Source organism: Megalobrama amblycephala, linkage group LG22 (assembly GCF_018812025.1).
Source record: "Megalobrama amblycephala isolate DHTTF-2021 linkage group LG22, ASM1881202v1, whole genome shotgun sequence".
NCBI lineage: Eukaryota > Metazoa > Chordata > Actinopteri > Cypriniformes > Xenocyprididae > Megalobrama > Megalobrama amblycephala.
Genome location: NC_063065.1, coordinates 2,655,835 through 2,683,774, shown reverse-complemented (window position 1 = coordinate 2,683,774; position 27,940 = coordinate 2,655,835). Strand labels below are relative to the sequence as shown.

Genomic DNA, 27,940 nt, shown 5'->3' with positions numbered 1-27,940 from the left:
TTAACTGTCGAAGAAAACTGTGTTCAATTCTTTTTCTTTCACTGTGATCCACTCTTTCAGACTCTTTTCATTGAATGGAGACTCATCATGAGCTTGTAGAAGATCCTTCAGAGCACAAGACTTTTTTTCACAATCTTTAACTGACTGGATCACAGATTTGATTCGTTCGCTGAATTCTTGTCTGTATATTTGGCAGTTTTGCTGCATATCTTGTATTTTCTTATGAAGTGCACTAAAAGTTGTTTCTCTGGTGTTTTCCAGAAGTTCACTGCACTTGTTTTCAGTCCAGTTTAGATTTTCGATAGCAGACTCTTTTGCCTTGATGAGATTCTGGTTTATGACTGTGAGACGCGTCACATCACTGTCTACGGTGTAGTTGAGTTTTCCCACTGCTGCACATTTAATATTGTACTCAGTATCTGGTCTGAGATCAGTCAGAGTAACTGTATTCTGGTTCTTTGACACAGTTTGAGATCTCCAGTCTTCCTCTTCCTTCATTTTGTACAGTAGCTTGAGCTCCTCTGTAGCAGGACACGGTGGAGACACTTTCAAAACCACTTGAGTACATCTGACATCTTCAATGATTGGACAGTCTGGTTTTGATGGAGGAGTGAAGCAAACAGCTTCATTAGATTCATTTTCATACAGCAGTATGCAGGAACCTGGATTATTTTTAATTTCTTTTGATGCAACAATGAATTTGGCTGATGTGCAATCATTTAAATCAATCAAGTTTTTAAAAACCCTCAAGTTGTTCCTCATTGTTTTTTGAATGTCAGGTGTAAGCCAAGTCTTATTTTCTTCATTTTCTCCTTTTGTTGAAAGACTCAGGAAGGCCTTTTGTTTAGAAAGCAGCAGATCTGGCCAGTCCAATGATGTGAAAGTGTAGCTGACCAAATGTTTAACTTCCAGATTCATCAAATTTTTATTGAGGTTGATTTCTACCATTGCTCCTGACTCATTCAGTTGTGTGAGCAATGTTTTAATGATGTCAGATTCTTCCTCTTTCTCTTTCAGCCATTGTTCAAGAGCGCTTCTTTCAAATGGAGATTCCTCATGTTCATGTAGAAGATCGATCAATGCTGAATCCTCTATAAATTTTCCACGGATCTTTGGTAAGAGAGAGCCGAGTTTATCCACAAGACTCAGCCTGAACTGGTAGCAGTTTTTCTTCATGTCATTGACTTTGTCATGAAATGCAGTAAATGTCAAAGCAGGCGTGTCTGTCAGAAGGTCACTGCATTTCATCTCAGTCGTACTTAAACTCTCAATAACAGATTCAATGTCTGTGCTTAAACCTGTGCTGATTTCATGTTGAAATTTTACAACTCTTGAGAAAAGTTTGTCCAAAGGATAAAGCCAAACTCTCAGAGGAACCGCAAGCTCTTTTTTTTTCCCCAGCAGTTTCGGAAGATCTTCAAAAACCTTCATGGCTTCTTCAAAAGAGGTCGGGTTACATGGTAGCTGGAAGTCGCCATAAAATTTACAACTGAATTTTTGGGCAACAGTCTTCAGATTGTCATTCAGATTAATGTTTGCTCCAACTGAAATGCCTTTTAGCAGCTCGAATGCAGCTTTTACATCTCCAGCTATATCCATTTTGTCTTCATCTGAAGAAACTTCTCTGTCAAAAACAAAGCAGGCATCTGCTCCGTACAGCACTGCTGTCACTACATGTGTGGCTACATCATTCTCATAGTGAGCCATGTCTCCAGAAGCAAAGTGGTTTATGATCAGCTCTTCAAACTTAGTGGTTGAATGATAATGTAATGTCAGTCTCTGTTGACTGAATGATTTCTTGGTGTCCTTGAGAAAATTTGCAGCTCCACTTACATTGATGAGTCCACCTAAAAGACTCAGTTTCAGACAACTATCAATATTCAGCAATCTAGATTTTTCTTCAATTGAGTCTAAAGATGTGACTTTGAAATCTGTATTAATTTGGGGTTTAATGCTTATGTTCTGCTGCAGCTGCTCTTTACTCCAAAGTCTGATTCCTGTAATGGAGAAAAATTAATAATGTATATCTAAATATTTTAGCCCCTTTGGAAAAGACAACCTTAATTTTCTCTCAGCCAAACAGCACATTATTTTTTGTTTCTTGCCCCACTGACCATTCTCTTCCATTTATTTTTATATTTATTTAAATAAATGTCATGTGAATCGTTAAATATAAGAAACATAAGTGGATTATCACATCAATGTCATATCATAATGTAGAGTAACCAACTAGTTCAAATAATTTAAAGCTGCAGTCCGCGATTTTTCCTCTTTGTCTCCATCTCTTGTTTGAAACCTGCGATTGCAGTCATATGCGGAACAGTTATCTGTTCGTGCGTTAGCTCGTCAGCGCGGATGAATCTAATGTTTGCTGTCAGTCAGTGCACCGGTGTGGATACTGAACTTCAGAATCACAGATTCTACGTCTTGAAAGTATCACTAATATAAGAATTTCCACTGGAAAATATCATCTGAACAAGTAAGTAACATGTCTGCCACTTTTGTTCTGACCAACTGAGGAAAAAAGTATTAGGCCTACAATAAATCATGCTGTCGATGATTAAATCTAACGATCGCTTAGCTCGGATCATGCCAAACCGTGCAAATTATTATTACTGTTATACTTTGTTCTCAAATCCTTATCAGCATTACTATGACTATGTGTATATTAGCATTACCTGTAGATTTCAATTTCTGTATCCACTTTACAGTCCAAAGTCTTTTGCTTTTTTGAATCTCGGCTGAATCTCCAGTTGTCACTGATGACTGTCATTTGGATCTTTCTGGATTACAATCCATCATCAAATGATAAGTTTAATTATTTCAGCTGCTGTGAGAAAAGGCTATAAATGATCTGCTACCAGCTGCGTCCTCACGTGATAAAACCGACTTGCTTGGACTCCTTCCTTTCTGTTTACGGACGTGACGTAATGACGCACAGAGGAACTGCTGCATGCTCAAATTTCCTGTGGAAATCCACCAGGTCGCTCTTATTATAAAACATTATTACAAGCTTACCGATGTGAATCGAGCTAAGATAATGAGATAGTTTTGAACACTGGCTGGTTATGTACTTGCTCAAAAATTGATTTTGGATAATTTTTAACCAAAAAAAGTTACGGACTGCAGCTTTAAATAAACTAGAGTTATACAAATCAAAGAGAAAAAAAAAAATGATTAATGAAAATCAGAAATACAGAAAAAAGACACAATTCAACTAATAATAAAATCTTATATATTGTATAACATATCTGTCACAAGTGGTTGTGGGAAGAAGTACAACGATGAAGAATCAGATGAAAACAGTCTTTATCAACAGTTAATAAAACAACAGGCAGACAAGAAAACACAAATGGACTAAACTACACAGATCAAACAGGATGATTAAGGAAGAACAGCTGACATGGTGACAAACTAAGGCAGGAAAATGAAGTTCAAGACTGTGAAGTGCTTTTAATGTGATAAGAAGTATCTTGTATTGAATACGAAAGTGAATAATGTAATGTGGAAAGATTGCTTTGTATATGTGAGGACCCTATAGCTGCAGAGAGTCTATTACATATGAGACCAGATTAAACTTAAATGAACCTCAAGGACTGACTCTGAAATCACCCTTATACCCTTAAATAGGGCATTATTTGAGGGAACAGACATTTGTAGTGGTGTCTGAAACCATAGTGGAGATTATCGAGCACACTCACTCTATCCCACATTCGACCACAATAATGAGTGTACAGCCCATGTAACAGCTGTCTGAATTCACTCACTCATTTTCATTAACACCTTCAAGTGAACTGTGTTAGTGAAGCAACATAGGGAATAGTTATTGAGGGCTATTTCTTTTCGACTGAAAAAAGAAAGACATGGACATCTTGGGTGACATGGGGGTGAGTAAATTATCAGGAAATTTTAATTTGAAAGTGAACTAATATTTTAAAGGGTTACATCCACATCCATAGGACCTTCGTTCATCTTCAGAACACAAATTACGGTCTTTTTGATGAAGTCAGAGGTTTCTGTCCCTCCATAGAGATCCAAAGCAACTACTACTCAAAAGTCCAGAAAGGTAGGAAAAATCTCCATGTGACTCCAGTGACTTAAACTCATTTCTCTTTATTTTTAAAATAATATTATCCAAAGCATGTTCACCCAACAGTGCCAGCTCTCACGTGAACACAACACGTATGCGTCGTGAAGCTCTCATGAACGCGCATTGCAGATCAATATTTTTGTAAGTAAAGTGGTAAATTATGTTTTTCTTTTTTCTTTTTTTTTGCACAAACAAAGTACTCGCGTCACTTCATAAAACTGAATTTAAATTACTGGAGTCACGTGGAGTACTTTATTGATGTGTTTTTCCTACCTTTCTGGACCTTGGAGTGGTAGATGTGTTGGATCTTTATCTTCATCAAAAAGGTCGTAATGAAGATGAGTGGATGTGGAACGACACAAGGGTGAGTAATTAATGACAGAATTTTCCTTTTTGGTTGAACTAACCCTTTAACTACAATCTCATGAGTTATTTTACTCTAATCATTCATTTAAAGCTTCACAGATTTGGGTCAACAGCCGTTCATCACCTGGTACAAGAGCATCTCTCCTGCAGTCATCAGAGGTGGAAAGTCCAGGGGTCAGAAAGTAAAAGTCCTGCCATATTTTTATTCCACCCACTGAAGCATTAATGAGATAAATAAGTGATTAATTGAGTGATGATTGAGCATTATTGAAGACACCTGATGATAACAAGCAGAATCACCAAAGGAGAAAATCACAATTTTTAAGTTACCATCATCGAGGTCAGGGTTTGTTTTAGTTGAGCTCTTGACCCTTGACTATTTAATATTAGATTTTGTTTGGACAATTTTAACTGTATTAAAACCAACCAGACAAGCAAAGATAAAAGATTATCAGGTGGTGTTGGTTATGTTTTCACATAATCATTATTTGATCTGAATCACTGAACTCATTTAGAGCCCAATCTCTGAGTTAGATTTACATTATTGATTACAGCAGCACTGTGACACAAGATCAACTTTATCAATACAAAAACATTTTTTTTTTTAAAAGTTCTGATTTAAAAAAAAAAAAAATCACTTAAACACAGACATCAAGAATCAGTCTGTGAATATCAACAGTGGTGAGAATAATAAAGCATGTTGCAGTGCATTCTGGGTGCCACCAATCAAAATTCATCCATGATTCCCATCATGCATTGCTGCATGAATAAATTATGAGCTGAATTGTCTTAGTAATTTTCTTTATTCTCACTATTTAAATTTTGCTGTTTTCCTGTGACTTTTTAGTAGCTTGTTTTCTAATGTTCAGAGTTGATCTGTTTATCAGAATATGTTGCTTGTCACCGTTGTTGAGATTTATACGCTGATTCTTGATGTCTGTGTGTGCCTAAGTTTTTTTTTTTTGTGGTAAAGACAACTTTTAAAAAATATTTTTATTAATAAAGTTGATCTTGTGCTGTAATCAATAATGTAAATCTAACTCAGAGATTGGGCTCTAAATGAGTTCAGATCAAATAATGATTATGTGAAAACATAACCAACACCACCTGATCATCTTTTAACTTTGCTTGTCTGGTTAGTTTTAATGCAGTTAAAACTGCCCAAACAAAACCTAATGTTAAAAAGTCAAGGGTCAAGAGCTCAACTAAAACAAACCCTGACCTCGATGATGGTAACTTAAAAATTGTGATTTTCTCCTTTGGTGATTCTGCTTGTTATCATCAGGTGTCTTCAATAATGCTCAATCATCACTCAAATTAATCACTTATTTATCTCATTAATGCTTCAGTGGGTGGAATAAAAATATGGCAGGACTTTTACTCTCTGACCCCTGGATTACCCACCTCTGTGCGCAAGTTCCAGAGAACGTTGCCTTCTATGTGGGTTCTGCCATCATCATGTGACTGCTTCACAACAGGTACAGGTGGTCATTGAACCACAATGGAGTTCTTGTAATCTCAACTTTCTTTGATATCACATGATTGTTAGTATAAAAAGACTTTTGACCTTTTAATGTTAACACTCTGGGTTACACCGTTTTTATAATCATGTTATTTAAAAGAAATCTTCCCAGATAAGATAAAATGTCACCTTTGGTCGATGATCCACACAAATCCCTGTCTCAGAGTGCTGAAAATATATTTTCCCTGAATACTATGATGGTCCATGCAGCAAAAACACAGCGAAGTGTTTCACATATAATATTGTTATAAAGTGAATCACTTTTACAACAGGTCTGACCATGTTAATTTTGGGATAACTGTAACAGACCAGTTGATTACACTTGAATTACTTTTAAATGTTTAATTTCTAAAATGTTTGTTATATGAGTTTAAATGTCAAATTAATTCAATATTTTTGAGTGAAAAATTTCACAAAAAAATGTAGTAAATCATAATAAAAGTTTTTAGAGTGTAGGCAAGTGTTAGATTTAAACTCATTCAGGGTTCATGAAACCACCAGACAATTGAGAACTTTTTGGACAAAAAATCCTTGAACTGACCTTACACTACTCCTTTAACAAGGGTCAAGAACTCAACTAAAGCCAACAATTACCACCATAATGATTACTTCAAGCTAAAAATTAAAAAGCTTTAACAGCTAAGCCTCCATTAACTTAAGAAAAAAAACAAACAACAAAAAACAGATCAGTTGAAATTCTGTTTCTTTTTGACAAATGAGCACTATATATTTAAAATAATATTTAATATTTAAAAAACTAGAATGAAAAATCAATGTGGTTGCAACTTATGCCCCGTTTATACTAGTGCATTTTCGTTTTAAAACACACAAGATTTGCTATGGTTACACCTTTCTTTTACACTACGCCGGCATTTTCGAACCTCAAAAACAAGAGACTTTCGAAAACGTTGGCATGTTATGAATAGTTTTAATTTTAAAACAAAAAAATGCACTAGTGTAAATGGGGCCTTACATGAGTGGTATAAAGTTCTATTAAACAAATGCAGCTGTTAGTTTTCTGTGTGTTGGTTTATATGCATATGTTGGTATGTACAGTGTAAACTTGTGGCATGTGCATGTATAGGAATAATTTTTTGATTATATGTACAATTATGTAAATATAGTTAATAACTGCAGAATGAATTATAACGTGGTTAATTTTTTGTTTGCATAAGAAAAATTGAGGATTTTGTTTTGTTTTGTCAGAATGCATTAACATTTTGAACAGAGATCATGTTTCAAACAAGCAAAAACTGTGAATTTTTTTCATTGGCTCTTGAGAAATTCTGAGACATCAACACATATCCAGAGGTGGGTAATCCAGGGGTCAGAGAGTAAAAGTCCTGCCATATTTTTATTCCACCCACTGAAGCATTAATGAGATAAATAAGTGATTAATTGAGTGATGATTGAGCATTATTGAAGACACCTGATGATAACAAGCAGAATCACCAAAGGAGAAAATCACAATTTTTAAGTTACCATCATCGAGGTCAGGGTTTGTTTTAGTTGAGCTCTTGACCCTTGACTTTTTAATATTAGATTTTGTTTGGGCAGTTTTAACTGCATTAAAACCAACCAGACAAGCAAGTTAAAAGATGGTCAGGTGGTGTTGGTTATGTTTTCACATAATCCTTATTTGATCTGAATCACTGAACTCATTTAGAGCCCAATCTCTGAGTTAGATTTACATTATTGATTAGATCAACTTTATAAATACAAACATTTTTTAAAAATTGTCCTTATCACAAAAAAAAAAAAATTAGGCACACACAGACATCAAGAATCAGCGTATAAATCTCAACAACGGTGACAAGCAACATATTCTGATCAACAGATCAACTCTGAACATTAGAAAACAAGCTACTAAAAAGTCACAGAAAAACAGCAAAATTTAAATAGTGAGAATAAAGGAAATTACTAAGACAATTCAACTCATAATTTATTCATGCAGCAATGCATGATGGGAGGCATGGATGAATTTGGATTGGTGGCTCCCAGAATGCACTGCAACATGCTTTATGATGGCCACCACTGTTGAGATTCACAGGATGATTCTTGATGTCTGTGTTTAAATGAACTTTTTTTTTTTTTTTAATTGTTCTGATTTAAAAAAAAAAGTTTGTATTAATAAGGTTGATCTTGTGCTGTAGAATCACAGTGCTGCTGTAATCAATAATGTAAATCTAACTCAGAGATTGGGCTCTAAATGAGTTCAGTGATTCAGATCAAATAATGATTATGTGAAACCATAACCAACACCTGATCATCTTTTAACTTTGCTTGCCTGGTTGGTTTTAATGCAGTTAAAACTGCTCTAACAAAATCTAATACTAAAAAGGCAAGGATCAAGAGCTCAACTAAAACAAACCCTGACCTCGATGATGGTAACTTAAAAATTGTGATTTTCTCCTTTGGTGATTCTGCTTGTTATCATCAGGTGTCTTCAATAATGCTCAATCATCACTCAATTAATCACTTATTTATCTCATTAATGCTTCAGTGGGTGGAATAAAAATATGGCAGGACTTTTACTCTCTGACCCCTGGATTACCCACCTCTGCACATATCATACAAAGAAACCTCAACAATAGTGACAATAATAATAATAAAAGATTCACATAAACAAATCAACTGTGTTGTTGCATCATGTTGTTGGAAATGCAAAATGTAAATGTAATAATCACAAAACATTTAATATCAATAATTAGACTTTAAATTAGATCATTGAATCAGAATGAAACCCACAAGAAAATCAAAGGAAAACCAAAGCAAAAAGTCAAGTTAGGAGCCCAACTGAAGCAAACACGGATCACCATAATGTTTCAAACCAAAATGTAATAGTATTGTTTACTTAGAAAACTTGAGGAAATGGATTGCCTTAAATTTAGCAAGTAAATTAGCTCATCATTTTCAGTTGATAAAACTTACTACCACTTTGTACAAAATATGTTGACCCAGGAACGCATCTAACTCAGCAATATCAGGACGTGCTTGATGTTACATTGAATAAAATAATAAAGTTTGAAGTCACCGTTCTGGTGGTCAGTACTTGCTTTAGTTGAGATCTTGACCCTTGACACTTTAACATTAGTGTTTCTCAGATTGCTTTAACTGTGTGTTTCTGATACATGTTTGTTATAGCTAAAAAGATATTCAGATCAGATGATGTTGGTCACATTTTAACTGATGATAATCACCATAAAGTGATCTGACTCACTGATAACAGAGTCTGTTTTCTAACTAAATTTTTTTTAATGTCAGTTGTAATTTAAAATGCCAAAGCTTATGCAGTGCTGTAATACTATAAACATTTATGCATAAAATGTTCTGTGAAGGTCATGCAGACTCACGCAAACATCAAGAATCAGTGTATGAATCTCAACAACTCACAATGTCACAAAACAAGCTACTAAAGTCACAAAAAAGCTTTGTTGATTGACCATTTTTTTACGCTTTTAAAGTGAAGGTATTTGATCGTAATAATTCAGGAAATACCTGTAAAAGTTTTTCGGTTTATTTAAATAGGATATTTTTCTTTAATTCTACAGGTTTTTTGGCTGCCATTCATTTGACCGTTTTACCATTTAACTGTTTTGTTACTGTTTAATTACTGATTATTTTTGTAATTTTACATACATTTGTTTGTAATTTAAGAAAACAGAAAAAAATACTGTATAAAACAGTAAAGTTTCAGTAAAAAATGTGAATTACTGTAATTTTTCATTAATGTCATAACACAAAATAACAGCAGAGTTGTTAATTTACATACATTGTTTGTAATTTTGTGGACTTTTAAGTATAATTTAAAATAAAAGAAAAAAAAATCTTTATTTTCCATAAAATTAGGATTTTTTTTTTTTTTTTTACAGTTTAGGAGCCATACAATTTACTGATGACTTAATTAAAAAAAAAAAAAATATATATATATATATATATATATATATATATATATATATATATATATATATATATGTTGGACTATTGGACTAACAAGGAAGTTTTCAGCTCTAAAACTTACAGGATATTCTTATAGCATGATGACCTCTTATATATCAAAAGCTCAAGGAAAATTTGATTTCTCAGTTCATCACCCCTTTAATGATGACATCATCCTGTAATGACCTGATTCATTTATGTCATTCAGAATCTAAATGTCTGACTATATGCTTGATTTGTAACTTTAGCATTAACGATTGTGATTTTATAGCTTGAACTCCAAAAACAATAGGAACAATTTCAAAAATACATTATGCACTAAAGTTTCAGCGTTTAAACACACATAGACATCAAGAGTCAGCATATGATTCTCAAGAACGGTGATGATAAATAAATACAAAATACTGACAAACAGATCAACTCTGAACATCACAAAACAAGCTACTGTCACAACAAAACAACAGAAAAATAAAGCAAACATGAACAATCTACGAAAATTACAGGACAGTTTCAAAATTCATCCATGAACTGCAACATGAAGCACTTTGTTTGATTGTCACCATTGTTGAGGTTCATATGCTGATTCTTGATGTCTGTGTGTGTTTGTTTTTTTTGAAAACTTCTGATTACAAAATCACTGTTGGATTTCAAGTGGTAACATCAGAGATTCACTGTAACAAATAAATATAATATTTATTTAATACGGTTGGATGTGATTCTGGCCATTACGCAATAATAATGTCTTGATCAAAACACAACCATCATCACCTAACCTGTGTTTCCCAAAACATCATAAGCCAAAGTTGATCATCAACTCATGCTTACGATGCTTTTGGGAAACACAGCCCAAGTTACTTTTTTTTTACCATAACAAATGACCAGAGAAAAACTAATATTATGTAAGGTAGTTATAGTTGTTGTGTCTCTCTCTTTTTCTCTTTTTGTTGTCTTTCTTTCCTTCAATGATTCTGCTTATTATCATCACTCAATCATCAATCAATTATCTCATTAACTTTAACACTGCTTCAGTGTTACTTTTTAACACCCGGTAAGATGGACTCATATGTACACTTTGGGTGTTAATTTAACACCCGGGATTTTACTGTGCACACAAATATAAATAAATGTTAATATTTTGTTTTTAAATCAAAATGTAACATTCAACTTTAGCATTATAGTGTGTATGTTTATGACATTGTCATCCATTTGAAGCACATTGTGTATTAATTGAATGCGATACAGTCCCACAGGGTTACTGTAGTATTTCACAGTTGAATCAACACAAAAAGACATAAATGCTGCTCCAAAATTGATTAAATGAATTTATTGATACAAGAGAAGACAAGTGAAAGCATTTCATATTTTCTTAGCATGCTCTTATTCATAAGACAATTGTTAGCATGTTTTTAAAAAGAGATTAAACAAATTAAACATGTTTAGATGATAAACAGGTTTCTCCATAGATGCCAGTGCTTAATAAAACAATTACAAACAGTCTCTGAACAGTCAATATAGTATTTTTGTACAGGGTAAGTTACTTTAGCAGATCATTTTTTCCAAAGAAAGAGCTTTATTCACCCCCACAAAAAAAAAGATAGAAAAATTATTCATAAAATATTAATGAACCATTACAATTAATGGTAAAATTGCTAAACACCACCACAAATGCAGAAAAAAATCACACAGCAGTGAAGGGGTGACTCTAAAATATTAAGAAATAGACACTCCACTCATAATTATTGCATAATATTACATAGTGCCATAAAATTATCTCAAAATACAAACAAAACAAAAAAAATATGACATTGATTTTACTGAAACTAAAAGGTTAAATTTCAGGTGTTCTGTCACTTTTGACCGTTTACAACAAGTGTGACTCTCAAATGAACAACACCTGAAGGTTAATAAACTATTTTCTCATATATCCCACTGCTCCTAGTTTTTATTTTCTCCTGCTCTCTTCTTCATGTTTTCCAGTGTTTCAGCCTTTTCAGGCTCTTTTATTTCCTTCATCTTCTCAATCAGAAAATCAATGTGCTGAAGTATGTACCGAGAATCAGTGTTGAGTGCAATCTTCCGCAGAGTTTCCACATAGTGAAAAGCTTTATTCACCAGCTTTATTTTCTTTATCTCTAATTCTTGCCCTTGTTTTTCCAGCACAACTTCATTTTTGAGTTTTTTTTTTAACTCTTCATATGTCTTCTTCTCTTTCTTTATCTTTGTTACATATATTTTTGCTGTTTTGATGTGTTTGCTATAGTGGCATTTATTTGTACACACTCTGCAGTGACCATCTTTCATCACACTGCACCGTGAGAGACCACTGATCCTCCAACATCCTGGATAATGACAGTTCTCCTCACAGACGGTGCAGCACACCGCCACTCTGGCTAGAGAAGGATCAATATCAACCCATTCTTTGTAGGGCACTTCAACTTCATACTCAAAGTTCTTATTTTCTTCTACATCTTTCTTGTTCTTCTCCAGAGCTTCTTGAGTTTGTTTCAGCTCATTTTGCTTTAGTTCTGTAATGTAAACACATGACTGTAGATTATTGATATATGCCTCCAACTGCTTCCGTTTCTGCAACACTTCTCGAGTCATCCTCAGGGATTTTGGTAGTATTGTGTCAAGAAACTTAAACAGCTGTGCCATTCCTTTAAAACTGCGATTCCATGATTGATTTAGCCTCTGTTCATCTTCATCGTCATCTTCATCAGCAGCTTCTGACTGACAGTTGTCAAACAGGAAATACACTGGCTGATTCTCGTCATTCACTGCACACTTGATTTTAGCCACTTTAACAGCCGTCAGGGCATTTTTAGGTGGAGCTCCAGTTGAGTGTGTGAAGAGAAAGACAATGTTTTCAGCAATATCTCTTCCAAATAAAGACTGAACAGCATCAAATATGTATTGTTGTCTGTCAGAGAGTCTGTTTTGAGTTGCTTTAATCACCAGACACACTGTGTGTATTTCATGAATCTCTTCTTCAGATTCACTTAAACTAAGAAAACTCTCAGCGATCTCTTTATCAAGATCAATTCCTCGAGTGTCTCCATATCCTGGAGTGTCGATGATTGTTAAATGGATTGGACTTTCTTGTAGATAAAACTCATAAACAGTGATGATGGAGGTCTGACTGTGAACTGATGTTCGGTCACTCTGATCATCTGTGATCTCAAACCAAACCTTGTCTTCTCTCTGAACACCCAACATGTAGTTGATCATCACATTGATCAGGGTTGTTTTTCCTGTTCCTGTTTCTCCCACCATCAGAATGGTTTTATGAGGTTTGTTTGTGTCTCTCTGCCCAAAGGTCATTTTTCTGTATAGTTCAGATCGATTCAAATTGTCTGAACTTGTTTGCAGATGGCATCGAGCAGGATTTCCATCTTCAATTACACTTTGCTCAATGATATTGGCCAATTCTGGTTGTAAACTATTCATATTTTGTCTGTAACATAAAGAAAAGGGAAAAAATAAGCACAATGATTTATGAATGCAAATGTGTATAAGACTTATTTTATTTTACCAAATGAGGCAAAATTATGCATGCATTTCAATATTATTTGGTAAACATTCAAGAAAACAATTATTGTACTGTATATAATTGAAGCAAATTTTCTTTACATAAATCATAGTAATTGGTAAAGTGTGCATTCACTATAATCAATATGATTTAACAAGTAAAATGCAGTCTTACACTTTAGTAGATTCAGTGGATGCAGACATTAATTCTGAAAGACAGTAAACAGTTCTGTTAACACAACTTGTATTGTTAAAAAAGATATCCTTTTCTTCTACTTCTGTATTTATAAGTAAGTATTAGAAAATAGTATTCTGTGTAGTGTGTACAATATGAGGCCCATAAGAGCAAAGTTGACTTACAATATTCCTGGTTTGCAACAGTGATTCTTTCTCCAACTCACTTCAGGAACTTAGAGACCGAAAGATCTACAGGTGTATTTATACTGAGCCAACACCTATTTTTAAACATCACATGATTTGCAAGAAACCATTTGTTTCAACAGGTTTCAAATATGCAATTCCCACAGAAAAAAAAAAAAAAAGATTATGAAAAAAACGATAAATGTTACTCAATATTAGTTATTGTTTATTGAACTATTTTTCTGAATAACAGAACAACTTTGATTAAATATATCCATTCTTTACATAGAAATAAACATTTAGGCACAATTAAATTTCTTGAAGATCAAGTGATTTATAAGAAAGTAACAAATGATTTTATTTCCCTTTATTGAAGGATCACATGAAATCTCCATAAAAGGAGCCTCAACAGTTTGCGTGATACACACCCAGCCAGCAGAGCCATGTGGGGCCCAAATGGGTTTGACCTGGGCTATCTAACTGGGACCCAGCCAGTTTTGCACCCAGTTTCCATGTAGGCCCCACATGGATTTGCCCAGATGAAATGAACACTGCTTAGTGTGCACACTACAGGCTGTTTAATGTAACACTTAATCAGTGTTGGAGGTAATGAGATAATTAAGTGATTGAATAATCATTTTGTATTAGTGAAGAACACCTGCTGTTAACAAGCATAATCACTGAAGGAAAGAGAAACACAAGAACTACTTCCAGCCACAGCCTTGGATGAAATCAACTGAAGATAAAATACATTACATCTCTCAAGATCTGATTAAACAACTCCACAAACAACATTAGCTTCACTTATTACTAACCAGACTGACTTTATTTCTGTCAGACATCTACAGAAGTTCGTATTAAGAATTAAGAAGAGGCTTAGATGTTGATTACTTATTTGAAAGTAATAGTTTGATTTGATGTTACCATTGTGGCGATCAGTGTGTGCTTTAGTCAGGCTCTTGACTTTTTAACATTAGTTTTTCTCTTGACAGCTGTGTCTGTTTGTTATGGCGAGAATTCTGAGTGCATCATACGAAACTTATCCATGGCTCCCAGAATGCATTGCACCATGAAGCATGTCACCATTGTTTTATGAATTAATAACATACTACCCATATAAACCTCCCACATAACATCAATGAGTTAAGCCAATATATGATGATTATATTCTTATCATCAATCAGCTTATAGCATCTGATTATATTTTCTCTTGCTGTTCTCGCCATAACAAACAGACACAGCTGTCAAGAGAAAAACTAATGTTAAAAAGTCAAGAGCCTGACTAAAGCACACACTGATCGCCACAATGGTAACATCAAATCAAACTATTACTTTCAAATAAGTAATCAACATCTAAGCCTCTTCTTAATTCTTAATACGAACTTCTGTAGATGTGTGACAGAAATAAAGTCAGTCTGGTTAGTAATAAGTGAAGCTAATGTTGTTTGTGGAGTTGTTTAATCAGATCTTGAGAGATGTAATGTATTTTATCTTCAGTTGATTTCATCCAAGGCTGTGGCTGGAAGTAGTTCTTGTGTTTCTCTTTCCTTCAGTGATTATGCTTGTTAACAGCAGGTGTTCTTCACTAATACAAAATGATTATTCAATCACTTAATTATCTCATTACCTCCAACACTGATTAAGTGTTACATTAAACAGCCTGTAGTGTGCACACTAAGCAGTGTTCATTTCTGAAAACTGGCTGGGTCCCAGTTAGATAGCCCAGGTCAAACCCATTTGGGCCCCACATGGCTCTGCTGGCTGGGTACAGTGCTTGAGTATTGTTGTCTTTTACTGCATATGATAATTCATACTCAGAAAGTAGAACTGAAATGACATTCATTACAAGATGATTAGTTAAAACATTTCAAATACACCTGCAGACTATTTTTTCTAGTTGTGTATTTCGCCATCTTGTCTCGTCTCGTGAACTCAATCTCGAGTCTCGTCACACCCCTAATAGTTTATATAGAATTAAGTTAGCATTAGCAGAGTTGTGTGTTTTGCAGCACTGAGCAGTTATTTTACATAACTTTATCATAAAAAAGTACAAAAGCAAGCCACGCCCCTCCATAAGCCCCTCCCCCATAACAAAGCCCCACCCCCAAGGTAAGTGCACGTATAGTTTCCTGCTTTTTTGTCCTTTGCCAATCACAGCTATGGTTTTAGTTGAGCTCTTGACCCTTTTTTTTTTTTAGTATTTGATTTTGTTTGGGCAGATTTAACTGCATTAAAACCAACCAGACAAGCAAAGTTAAAAGATGATCAGGTGGTGTTGGTTATGTTTTCACATAATCATTATTTGATCTGAATCACTGAACTCATTTAGAGCCCAATCTCTGAGTTAGATTGACATTATTGATTACAGCAGCACTGTGATTCTACAGCATAAGATCAACTTTATCATTACAAACATTTTTTTTTTTAAAAGTTGTTCTGATTTAAAAAAAAAAAAAAAAAAAAATCATTTAAACACACAGACACACGTGAACATCTCTGGGACACGTTGGAGACACTTTCAGAACCACTTGAGAACATCTGATATCTTCAATTATTGGAGTTGAGTTCATCTCTCCTGCAGTCAAACAGCATCCCATAGCAGCAAATTTACCAATTTTGGTTAACTTTGTATTGTAGGTATTAAAACATGTGCAATTAATTCAGCACAAATTTAGTTTTTTTTTTTTGTTTTGTTAAACAAAATGTGAATTTAAAACATATTTACATAGGCACAATTAAATACAGACTCAATTTCAGGGGGCGGATCAACCGGGGTGGCACGGGGTGGTAACTGCCACCCTAAGAAAAAGCTTTTCCACCCCAAAATTATCACAGAATAAAATATAAATGTAAGCAGTGTTTCAATGTGCAGTTCAATGTGATGACCTAAAAAAATTCAGTGTAACGCAAAATAATGGCAAGAAAACACGTGCATGATGGTTGCACGGGCACGCAGCGTGCTCAGTGTAATCCGCTTCATCAACAACTGACTCTTATGAACCGGTTCTTTGAGAGTCAAAAACACAGCACAGCCAAGTTCACGTATGATTTTTTCCCATATTTGTACATGAATCGGACAATTACTGCTTCCCGGAAGTCCTGTGAGAAATGTGATTCCATCTGAATATGTCTGAGATTAATTTTCCTCATTTTTTGGCGAGCCGATTCAGCGCCCGCTCCACTTTCATCATGAATAAAAGTCATTTTGTTGTCAACGAAACAATAACATGAAATCAATAAGAAGATCCCGATCACAGAAAATAATAGCAGAGTTAGGTAAGAATCTAAATGTATTTTAGCTTTTCTCGATTACTAACACAAGTGATTCAGTTGGTCCAGTTTCCCAAACCAGTTCTTAAAACAAAGACAGGGTCAAAAAAAGTCAAGGGTCAAGAGCTCAACTAAAGCAAACCCTGATCTCCATGATGGTGATTTAAACAATTTAATTTTCTCCTTTGGTGATTCTGCTTGTTATCATCAGGTGTTTTCAATAACAGTCAATCGTCACTCAATTAAATACTAATAATTATTTCATTAACTTTAACACTGATTCAGTGGGTGGAATAAAAGTATGACATGACTTTTACTTTCTGACCCTTGGACTTGAAAGGACCACCTCTGGTGATTGCTAAAGTGTTGCTAGGCTAGGTGGTTGCTAGGAGATTCTGGGTGGTTGCTAGGCTCTTCCTATGCAGTTGCTGGGGTGTTGCTAGAGTATGTGGTTGATAGGGTGTTCTGGGTGAACACACAGACATTCCCACCTCTGTTAATAACTGAAACTCAAAAATTGTTTTGTTGCTCTTTAACTTGCACTAAAACATGTGATTTATACCATCAAAGTAGCCTGTGTAATATTAATATATATATATATATATATATATATATATATATATATATATATATACAGAGGTGGAGATTCCAGGGGTCAGAAAGTAAAAGTCCTGCCATATTTTTATTCCACCCACTGAAGCATTAATGAGATAAATAAGAGATTAATTGAGTGATGATTGAGCATTATTGAAGACACCTGATGATAACAAGCAGAATCACCAAAGGAGACAATCACAATTTTTAAGTTACCATCATCGAGGTCAGGGTTTGTTTTAGTTGAGCTCTTGACCCTTGATATTTTAATATTAGATTTTGTTAGGGCAGTCTTAGCTGCATTAAAACCAACCAGACAAGCAAAGTTCAAAGATGATCAGGTGGTGTTGGTTATGTTTTCACATAATCATTATTGATTACAGCAGCACTGTAATTCTACAGCAGAAGATCAGCTTTATCAATACAATCTGAAAGATTTCTTAAAAGTTGTTCTGATCAAAAGAAAAAACTCTTTCTCTTAGGCACACACAGACATCAAGAATCAGCCTGTGAATCTCAACAATGGTGACAAGCAACATATTCTGATCAACTCTGAACATTAGAAAACAAGCTACTAAAAAGTCACAGAAAAACAGCAAAAAATAAAATAGTGAGAATAAAGAAATTACTAAGACAATTCAGCTCATAATTTATTCATGCAGCAATGCATGATGGGAGCCGTGGATGAATTTTGATTGGTGGCTCCCAGAATGCATTGCAACATTCTTTTTGACGGTCACCACTGTTGAGATTCACAGACAGATTCTTGATGTCTGTGTGTCTAAAAGAGAGCCATTTTTAGAACTTTTGATAAATCCTTTGAATTGTATTGATAAAGTTGATCTTCTGCTGTAGAATCACATTGCTGCTGTAATCAATAATGTAAATCTAACTCAGAGATTGGGCTCTAAATGAGTTCAGTGATTCAGATCAAATAATGATTATGTGAAAACATAACCAACACCACCTGATCATCTTTTCTCTTTGCTTGACTAACTATTACAACAGCCCAAACTAAAACTAATATTAAAATATCAAGGGTCAAGAGCTCAACTAAAACAAACCCTGACCTCGATGATGGTAACTTAAAAATTGTGATTTTCTCCTTTGGCGATTCTGCTTGTTATCATCAGGTGTCTTCAATAATGCTCAATCATCACTCAATTAAACACTTTTTTATCTCATTAATGCTTCAGTGGGTGGAATAAAAATATGGCAGGACTTTTACTTTCTGACCCCTGGACTTTCCACCTCTGTATATATCAGGGATGGACAACTCCGGTCCTGGAGGGCCGGTGTCCAGCAGAGTTTAGCTCCAACCCTAATCAAACACACCTGAACCAGCTAATCAAGGTCTTTAGGATTAGTACACAGCAAAAACTGCAGTGTTAAATTAACTCTCCTGGGAGTACATGTGAGACCATACTCAAGAGTGTTAAAGTGTTAAAATAAGAGTGTTAAAAGAACACTGAAAAGTGTTAAAGTTAATAAGATAATTAAGTGATTAATTGAGTAATGATTGACCATTATTGAAGACACCTGATGATAACAAGCAGAATCACCAAAGGAGAAAATCACAATTTTTAAGCCACCATCGTGGAGATGAGGGTTTGCTTTAGTTGGGCTCTTGTCCCTTGACTTTTTAAAATAATATTTAGTTTGGGCTGTTTTAACTGAGTTATGACATCCAGACAAACAAATGGCAAACATGATCAGGTGGTGTTGGTTATGTTTTCACATAATCATTATTTGACCTAAATCACTGAACTCATTTAGAGCCCAATCTCTGAGTTAGATTGACATTATTGATTACAGCAGCACTGTGATTCTACAGCAGATCAGCTTTATCAATATAATCTGAAGGATTTCACAAACAGTTCTGAGCAAAAAAAAATGTTTCTCTTAGGCACACACAGACATCAAGTATCAGCCTGTGAATCTCAACAGTGGTGAGAATAATAAAGCATGTTGCAGTGTATTCTGGGAGCCACCAATCAAAATTCATCCATGGCTCCCATCATGCATTGCTGAATGAATAAATTATGAGCTGAATAAATTATGAGCTGAATTGTCTTAGTAATTTCCTTTATTCTCATATTTTATTTTGTTCCGTTTATGCGACTTTTTAGTAGCTTGTTTTCTAATGTTCAGAGTTGATCTGTTGATCAGAATATGTTGCTTGTCACCGTCATTGAGATTCACAGGCTGATTCTTGATGTCTGTGTGTGCCTAAGAGAAAGATTCTTTTTTTTTTTTTTGCTCAGAACAACTGTTTGTGAAATCCTTCAGATTATATTGATAGAGCTGATCTTGTGCTGTAGAATCACAGTTCTGCTGTAATCAATAATTTAAATCTAACTCAGAGATTGGGCTCTAAATGAGTTCAGATATTCAGACCAAATAATGATTATGTGAAAACATAACCAACACCACCTGATCATTTTTTCCATTTGTTTGTCTGGATGTCATAACTCAGTTAAAACAGCCCAAACTAAATATCATTTTAAAAAGTCAAGGGACAAGAGCCCAACTAAAGCAAACCCTCATCTCCACGATGGTGGCTTAAAAATTGTGATTTTCTCCTTTGGGGATTCTTCTTGTTATCATCAGATGTCTTCAATAATGGTCAATCATTACTCAATTAATCACTTAATTATCTTATTAACTTTAACACTTTTCAGTGTTCTTTTAACACTCTTATTTTAACACTTTAACACTCTTGAGTATGGTCTCACATGTACTCCCAGGAGAGTTAATTTAACACTGCAGTTTTTGCTGTGTACTAATCCTAAAGACCTTGATTAGCTGGTTCAGGTGTGTTTGATTAGGGTTGGAGCTAAACTCTGCTGGACACCGGCCCTCCAGGACCGGAGTTGTCCATCCCTGGTATATATGAATGAATGAAAGTGTAAATGTGCTAAATGTGTTAAATGTTCAAATGTGAATAGCCTTTATATATTTTGTTGTGTTTGTTTTATGTTTGGTCTAAGAATAGAAATCAAACAGATCAGATGTCTGGATGATCTGGTCTTGTTGTGCCCTCATATATGTTCAGTTAGTTTGCATGTTTTCTTCAGTCGTGTCAGTTCAGTCCTCAGCATTAACTGTTCCAGTCTCTCAGGATTTGTTCCACATCAACCTCACCAATAAAATATAGGGATGTTGATATTGATTTAATATTATTCAAACAATCTATTTATTCCCTTTTACTGTATTTGATTTATTTAGAAAATATTTTTAATTGAAAGTATTTAGTTTTTGTGTTAAAAAAGTTTGAATTCAACATGATTTACTGCACTATACATTCAGGAAATTTTACACATGTGTTTCTTCACACTCTAACCCAAAGATGAAAATAAAGCTTTAACTTATACTTTTTCTTAAGTAACATTCTGTCTGAAAAGTGCTGCTGTGAGCACAAAAGATCAACTGTATATTTATTATTTGCAATCTTCATACTTACTGTAATTTATGTTGACTGCTGTAGAATTGTGTTGCTTCATCCTCATTCATTGTAGCATATTATTGTTTTTAATAAACCTCCCAGTGTGTAATAAGTGTTTAGTTTGTTTATTAGAGTCATTTATCAATCTCTACACTAAAGAAATGTTTTGAGTTTTGAGAAATATGATAGATTTAAGTAAAAATGTCTTTTCAATACAAAAATGTAATTTTGATTTACTGTAGTATTTTACATTTGAATTAACAGATACACAAAACGATGCAACAAAATCAACTGATTTATTGATATAAGCAAGATAAGTGGAAGCATTTCATATTCTCTCAGTCTGCATATTTCATTCATAAAACATCTTTTTATCACCATTTCAAAGAGAGCAATATTTCAATAAAGCAATAAACATATCAGCCATAAAATGTCATTGAAGATGAACAGCAGAATACAGATTGTCTCTTTTATCTGAAGGATTCAGGAACATTTTCTCATATCGGCCTCTAGATGGACGTGCTTAATAATACAAACTGTCTCTAAACTGCCTCTTACATGACATCATTTTATGATAAATTACATTATTGTGGCTGCTTGTTGCCTTTACAGTATCACTGCTATATTTTTAATAGTTTCTTACTGTAAACTTTACATGATGCTGCTGTCAGGAAAATACTTCTAGTGATTATACATTAATTCATATAGCAGATGCTGTTTAACCAAAGCAACTTACAATTGAGAAAATATAAGCATTTGATGATATAATAATGTTGAATTCATAAAACACACAAAGCAATTACAACCAATAGCTTTACATCATATGAAGGACATGTGTTTGAAAGCAGAAATATATGGATCCTGTTTTCAGTAGGGTTTGAAGTAATCATGTATCCTAATGCTCCTAGTTTTTCTTCTCCTGCTTTCTTGATTTTTTTTCCATTGTTTCGTATTTATTTAATGATCAGTGAATCAGTGAATCGGTCTTGAGTGCAATCTTCTCCAGAGTTTCCACACAGTGACAAGCTTCATTTACCAGTTTTATTTTCTTTCTTACTCTTGAAACTCTTCTTTCATCTTCTTGATCATAGACATATTGACCAAACCTTGCATTATATTCATTGTTTAATATTCTGTAATAATGTTTGAGTTAATTTTGCTTTTGTTCCATCATTTTAACCTATGCTCAAAAACTGGAGATATTTGCTTCCAACTGCTTCTGTTGTTATTATACATCTCGAGTCATCTAAAAGGTTTTTGGATTTATGTTGTCAAGAAACTTGAAGAATCTTGCCATTCCTCTAAAACTGAGAATCCATGATTGATCCGTAACTTCATCATCTTCATCATCAGCGTCTGACTGACAGTTGTCAAACAGGAAATACACTGGCTGATTCTTGTCATTCACTGCACACTTGATTTTAGCCTCTTCAACAGCCATCAGGGCATCTTTAGGTGTCCTTCCATTTGAGTATGTGAAGAGCAAGACAATGTTTTCAGCAATATCTCTCCCAAATAAAGACTGAACAGCATCAAATATTTGTCTGTCAGAGAGACAGGTTTGTGTTGCTTTAATCACCAGACACACTGCATCTATTTCATTGATCCTTTCTGCAGATTCAAATAATCTATGCAAACTCTCAGAGACCTCTTTATCAAGATCAACTCCACGAGTGTTTCCATATCCTGGAGTGTCGATGATTGTTAAATCAATTGGACTCTCTTGTGAATAAAACCCATAAACAAATGATGGAGGTCCGACTCTGATCTGATGTTCGGTCACTCTGATCATCTGTGATCTCAAACCAAACCCTGTCTTCTCTCTGAACACCCAACATGTAGTTGATCATCACATTGATCAGGGTTGTTTTTCCTGTTCCTGTTTCTCCTACCATCAGAATGGTTTTATGGGGTTTGTTTTTGTCTCTCTCTCCGAAGGTTATTTTTCTATATGGTTTCAGATTGATCCAGATTGTCCATCATTTTTTTGCATACGGTATCGAGCAGGAATTCCATCCCTAATTAACCCTCTGGAGTCTAATCCCGCAGCGGCGCGTTATGCAGGTTTTTCACATTGCAGCAAATCAGACTTAAAATACTCCGTCATTTTTATGTCTTTTGACATACGTAATATATCAATTGAAACTATAGAATGTCTTCTTTTATTTGAGTACACTCAGAGTAAAAACAAAATGTTGTGCTTTTTGTAAAATAAAGAAAACAAACATGATGCGTGATCTCTCATCTCCCTCTGAACAAAGTCCAATCTGATAGTTCTCAGAAAATGAACTGTAACTTAGTGAATACTAATCCCAAAAAAATCATACTTATGTCTAAAAAAACGTTGAAATGTCAGGTTCAAAAACAAACATTCTATGTTTATGTAATTTGTATGAAAAGAGAGCCATACCAGAAGTCCGTGATTCAGCTCATTATCCACTAATGCGGCCACGCCCACGGAGCGAGAGCTATTCAGATGCAATTCTCAAGTCAATACAGGCATACATCGTCTCAGTCATGTATTTATTGTCTTGAAAAGTGTTTATCTGGATGTAAAAGTCATGGTTAGCGAACTCTGGAAGACATGCAGTTATTTCCTGTTTTCTTTTCTTCTAAAGATGTATTTTAGATGAGTTTTTGTTTCTTTAGCGCCCTCCGGCTGCAGTATGAATTGAAAACACCATTCATGGAATAGCCTCTTCTTCTTTAGATGTATTTGTGGACTAAAGGTGTTCAGAGCGCCCTCCGGCTGCAAGTATGAATTGAAAACACCAGCGCTCATAGTGAAGACAATGAATATTAAAAAAATATAACTCCTCTGTATAGAAAATTGACATAAACATATGAGAATCCAATATTTCTCCAAATGTGCATGCTTTTAAACTAAAAGCCTATATTCAGACTCTTTGCATCACAGAAATACATTATATTTTAAAGTATAATATAAAACCATTATTTTATATTGTAATAATATTTTCCTGTATGTTTCATATACCATGATGAGCTTGAGCATCACAGAAGGTTTTTTTCACAGCCTACCTGACTGAAAGGCCTCATTAATATGCAAGTCATTTCAGCTCATTATTATGCAATTATTTTGTCTTCTCAGGTGTAAATGGCCCATTATTCAGTGGTGATTCACGCCTCCACGCATACTGTTTCTCTTGGCAAAAAGTGTCTTACAAAAACTAAATCAATATATTGTTTTTTATGAACAAGTAGGAAGGATAATTTTTTTTATAATTTTAAAGCAAAAACTCTACTCTACAACATACGATACCCTAAAGTATTTTAAACACAGATTTAATATACTTTTTTTGGCCTTATTTCAGTGACTTAAGTTTTTTGTTTTTTCAATAACCACGCATAAACGTTATTCCTTCAAAAACACAAACATGTACATACATGTTCCTCACATATTATGGTAGCCTAGTTTGTGCTGAATACAGTGTAATGACACTCATGTCATTAATATGTTTATGAACAACTGAAAAAGCACAAAATATCAGGGCATGTCAAAACTTCTCCAGGCCCCAAATCAGCCTCAGACTCCAGAGGGTTAAGATGCTTTTCTTGATGAGATCTTTTTTGTCCTGTAATAAGCAAGATGAACATATGTTATAATATTAACATCCCTGTAAACAATAAAAGCCCTTTCACATAAATCAATCTTAAAATCATCTAAAATCAATTTTAAATGTATTTTTGTCTCAATGTTAGGCTGAATGTTAACCAATATCACCATTCACTTTCATTGTGGATGCATTCAAAAGTTTTTAACTGAGGTTTGTGTTCCCTTGTGGATCTACAGTACATGAGGGTACATATGAAACTTTTTTTTAGTTTTGGGTGAACTATCCCTTAAGATTCCTGTGTGACAAAATCAGAAAACAAGGGTACGCAATATGAGTGCTTAATTGTGTGTTTTGATGATCAGTGGCAGGTGTGTGTGATGGCTGAGTGAGTGCAGGTGAGAACCAGGAGACATTATGGGAAATGGAGTCCAGAGTGTGTTTGAGGGAAGGGGGACCAGTGCACTTGTGACAAAAAAGGCTTACAATGTATTTGTGTTTTTTGGAATATTGAGGGTTGACTATATTTTATATATGATGTAAAAAAAAATTGCACATCATACATTACCTTTGTGATAACTGTGGTGACATCAGATTTAATATTGTACTCAGTATCTGGTCTGAGATCAGTCAGAGTAACTGTATTCTGGTTCTTTGACACAGTTTGAGATCTCCAGTCTTCCTCTTCCTTCATTTTGTACAGTAGTTTGAGCTCCTCTGTAGCAGGACACGGTGGAGACACTTTCAGAACCACTTGAGTACATCTGACATCTTCAATGATTGGACAGTCTGGTTTTGATGGAGGAGTGAAGCAAACAGCTTCATTAGATTCATTTGTATACAGAAGAATGCAGGAACCTGGATGCTTTTCATGGTCTTTTTTGGAAACCATAAATTTAGTGCTTTCACTCCTACATGACACCATCAGCTCTTTAAATGTTTTCAGATGTTCTCTCATTTTCTCCCTGATTCTTTCAGTGAGCCATGATTGAGACGCCACACCAGATTTCTTCTGTGGATTTCTCCTCTTTTGAGGATTAATGTAATTTTCTTGTTCATTAAGAAACTCATCTGGCTTCTCAAGAGAACTGAAAGTGTAACAAAACACGTTCTCCACCTGAATATCTGACAGATATGAGTCCAAACTTCTGTTCACTTCGGCTCCAGAGTCCTTTAACTGTCGAAGAAACTCATTAACAGTGTTCAATTCTTTTTCTTTCACTGTGATCCACTCTTTCAGACTCTTTTCATTGAATGGAGACTCATCATGAGCTTGTAGAAGATCCTTCAGAGCACAAGACTCTTTTTCACAATCTTTAACTGACTGGATCACAGATTTGATTCGGTCACTGAATTCTTGTCGGTACATTTGGCAGTTTTGCTGCATATCTTGTATTTTCTTATGAAGTGCACTAAAAGTTGTTTCTCTGGTGTTTTCCAGAAGTTCACTGCACTTGTTTTCAGTCCAGTTTAGATTTTCGATAGCAGACTCTTTGGCCTTGATGAGATTCTGGTTTATGACTGTGAGATGCGTCACTTCACTGTCTACGGTGTAATTGAGTTTTCCCACTGCTGCACATTTAATATTGTACTCAGTATCTGGTCTGAGATCAGTCAGAGTAACTGTATTCTGGTTCTTTGACACATGAGATCTCCAGTCTTCCTCTTCCTTCATTTTGTACAGTAGTTTGAGCTCCTCTGTAGCAGGACACGGTGGAGACACTTTCAGAACCACTTGAGAACATCTGACATCTTCAATGATTGGACAGTCTGGTTTTGATGGAGGAGTGAAGCAAACAGCTTCATTAGATTCATTTTCATACAGCAGTATGCAGGAACCTGGATTATTTTTCATTTCTTTTGATGCAACAATGAATTTGGCTGATGTGCAATCATTTACATCAATCAAGTTTTTAAAAACCCTCAAGTTGTTCCTCATTGTCTTTTGGATGTCAGGTGCGAGCCAAGTCTTGTGTTCGGTTTTCTCCTTATCTTTTCCTTTTGTTGAAGGACTCAGGAAGGCCTTTTGTTCAGAAAGCAGCACATCTGTCCAGCTCAATGATGTGAAAGTGTAGCTGACCAAATTTTTAACTTCCAGATTCATTACATTTTTACTGAGGTTGATTTCTACCTTTGCTCCTGAGTCATTCAGTTGTATGAGCAATGTTTTAATGATGTCAGATTCTTCCTCTTTCTCTTCCAACCATTGTTCAAGAGCGCTTCTTTCAAATGGAGATTCCTCATGTTCATGTAGAAGATCGATCAATGCTGAATCCTCTATGAATTTTCCACGGATCTTTGGTAAGAGAGAGCCGAGTTTCTTCACGAGACTCAATCTGCACTGGTAGCAGTTTTTCTTCATGTCATTGATTTTGTCATGAAATGCAGTAAATGTCGAAGCAGACGTGTCTGTCAGAAGATCACTGCATTTCATTTCAGTCGTACTTAAACTCTCAATAACAGATTCAATGTCTGTGCTTAAACCTGTGCTGATTTCATGCTGAAACTTCACAACTCTTGAGAAAAGTATGTCCAAAGGATAAAGCCAAACTCTCAGAGGAACTGCAAGCTCTTTGTTTTCTCCCAGAAGTTTCGGAAGATCTTCAAAAACCTTCATAGCATCTTCAAAAGAGGTCGGGTTACATGGTAGCTGGAAGTCGCCATAAAATGTACACTTGAATTTTTGGGCAGCAGTCTTCTGATTGTCATTCAGTTTAATATTTGCTCCAGTTGAAATGCTGATTAACTTCCCAAAGACAGTTTCTACATCTCCAGCTATTGCCCTTTTGTCCTCATCTGATAAAACTTTTCTATCGAAAACAAAGCAGGCATCTGCTCCGTACAGCACTGCTGTCACTACATGTGTGGCTACATCATTCTCATAGTGAGCCATTTCTCCAGAAGCAAAGTGGTTTATGATCAGCTCTTCAAACTTAGTGGTTGAATGATAATGTAATGTGAGTCTCTGTTGATTGAATGATTTCTTGGTGTCCTTGAGAAAATTGGCAGCACCACTTACATTGATGAGTCCACCTAAAATACTCAGTTTCAGACATCCATCAATACTCAGCAATCTAGATTTGTCTTCAATCGAATCTGAAGCTGTGACTGTGAAATCTGTATTAATTTGGGGTTTAGTGCTTATGTTCTGCTGCAGCTCTTTACTCCAAAGCCTGATTCCGGTAATGGAGAAAAAAGAATTATTTATATCTAAATACTTTATGCATTCATAAAACAATTTAATCAGCCCCTTA

The 27,940-nt window shown here is 34.8% G+C and overlaps 1 protein-coding gene across 1 annotated transcript; it reads right to left on the bottom strand.

The window, feature by feature from the left end:
• On the bottom strand, positions 1 to 27,940 carry LOC125258551. Its single transcript, XM_048175537.1, has 2 exons — positions 25,302 to 27,940; positions 1 to 419 (listed from the first exon to the last, which is right to left on the bottom strand). The coding sequence occupies exons 1-2, from the start codon at positions 27,577 to 27,579 to the stop codon at positions 1 to 3; spliced, it is 2,697 nt and encodes an 898-aa protein (XP_048031494.1). The 5' UTR covers positions 27,580 to 27,940.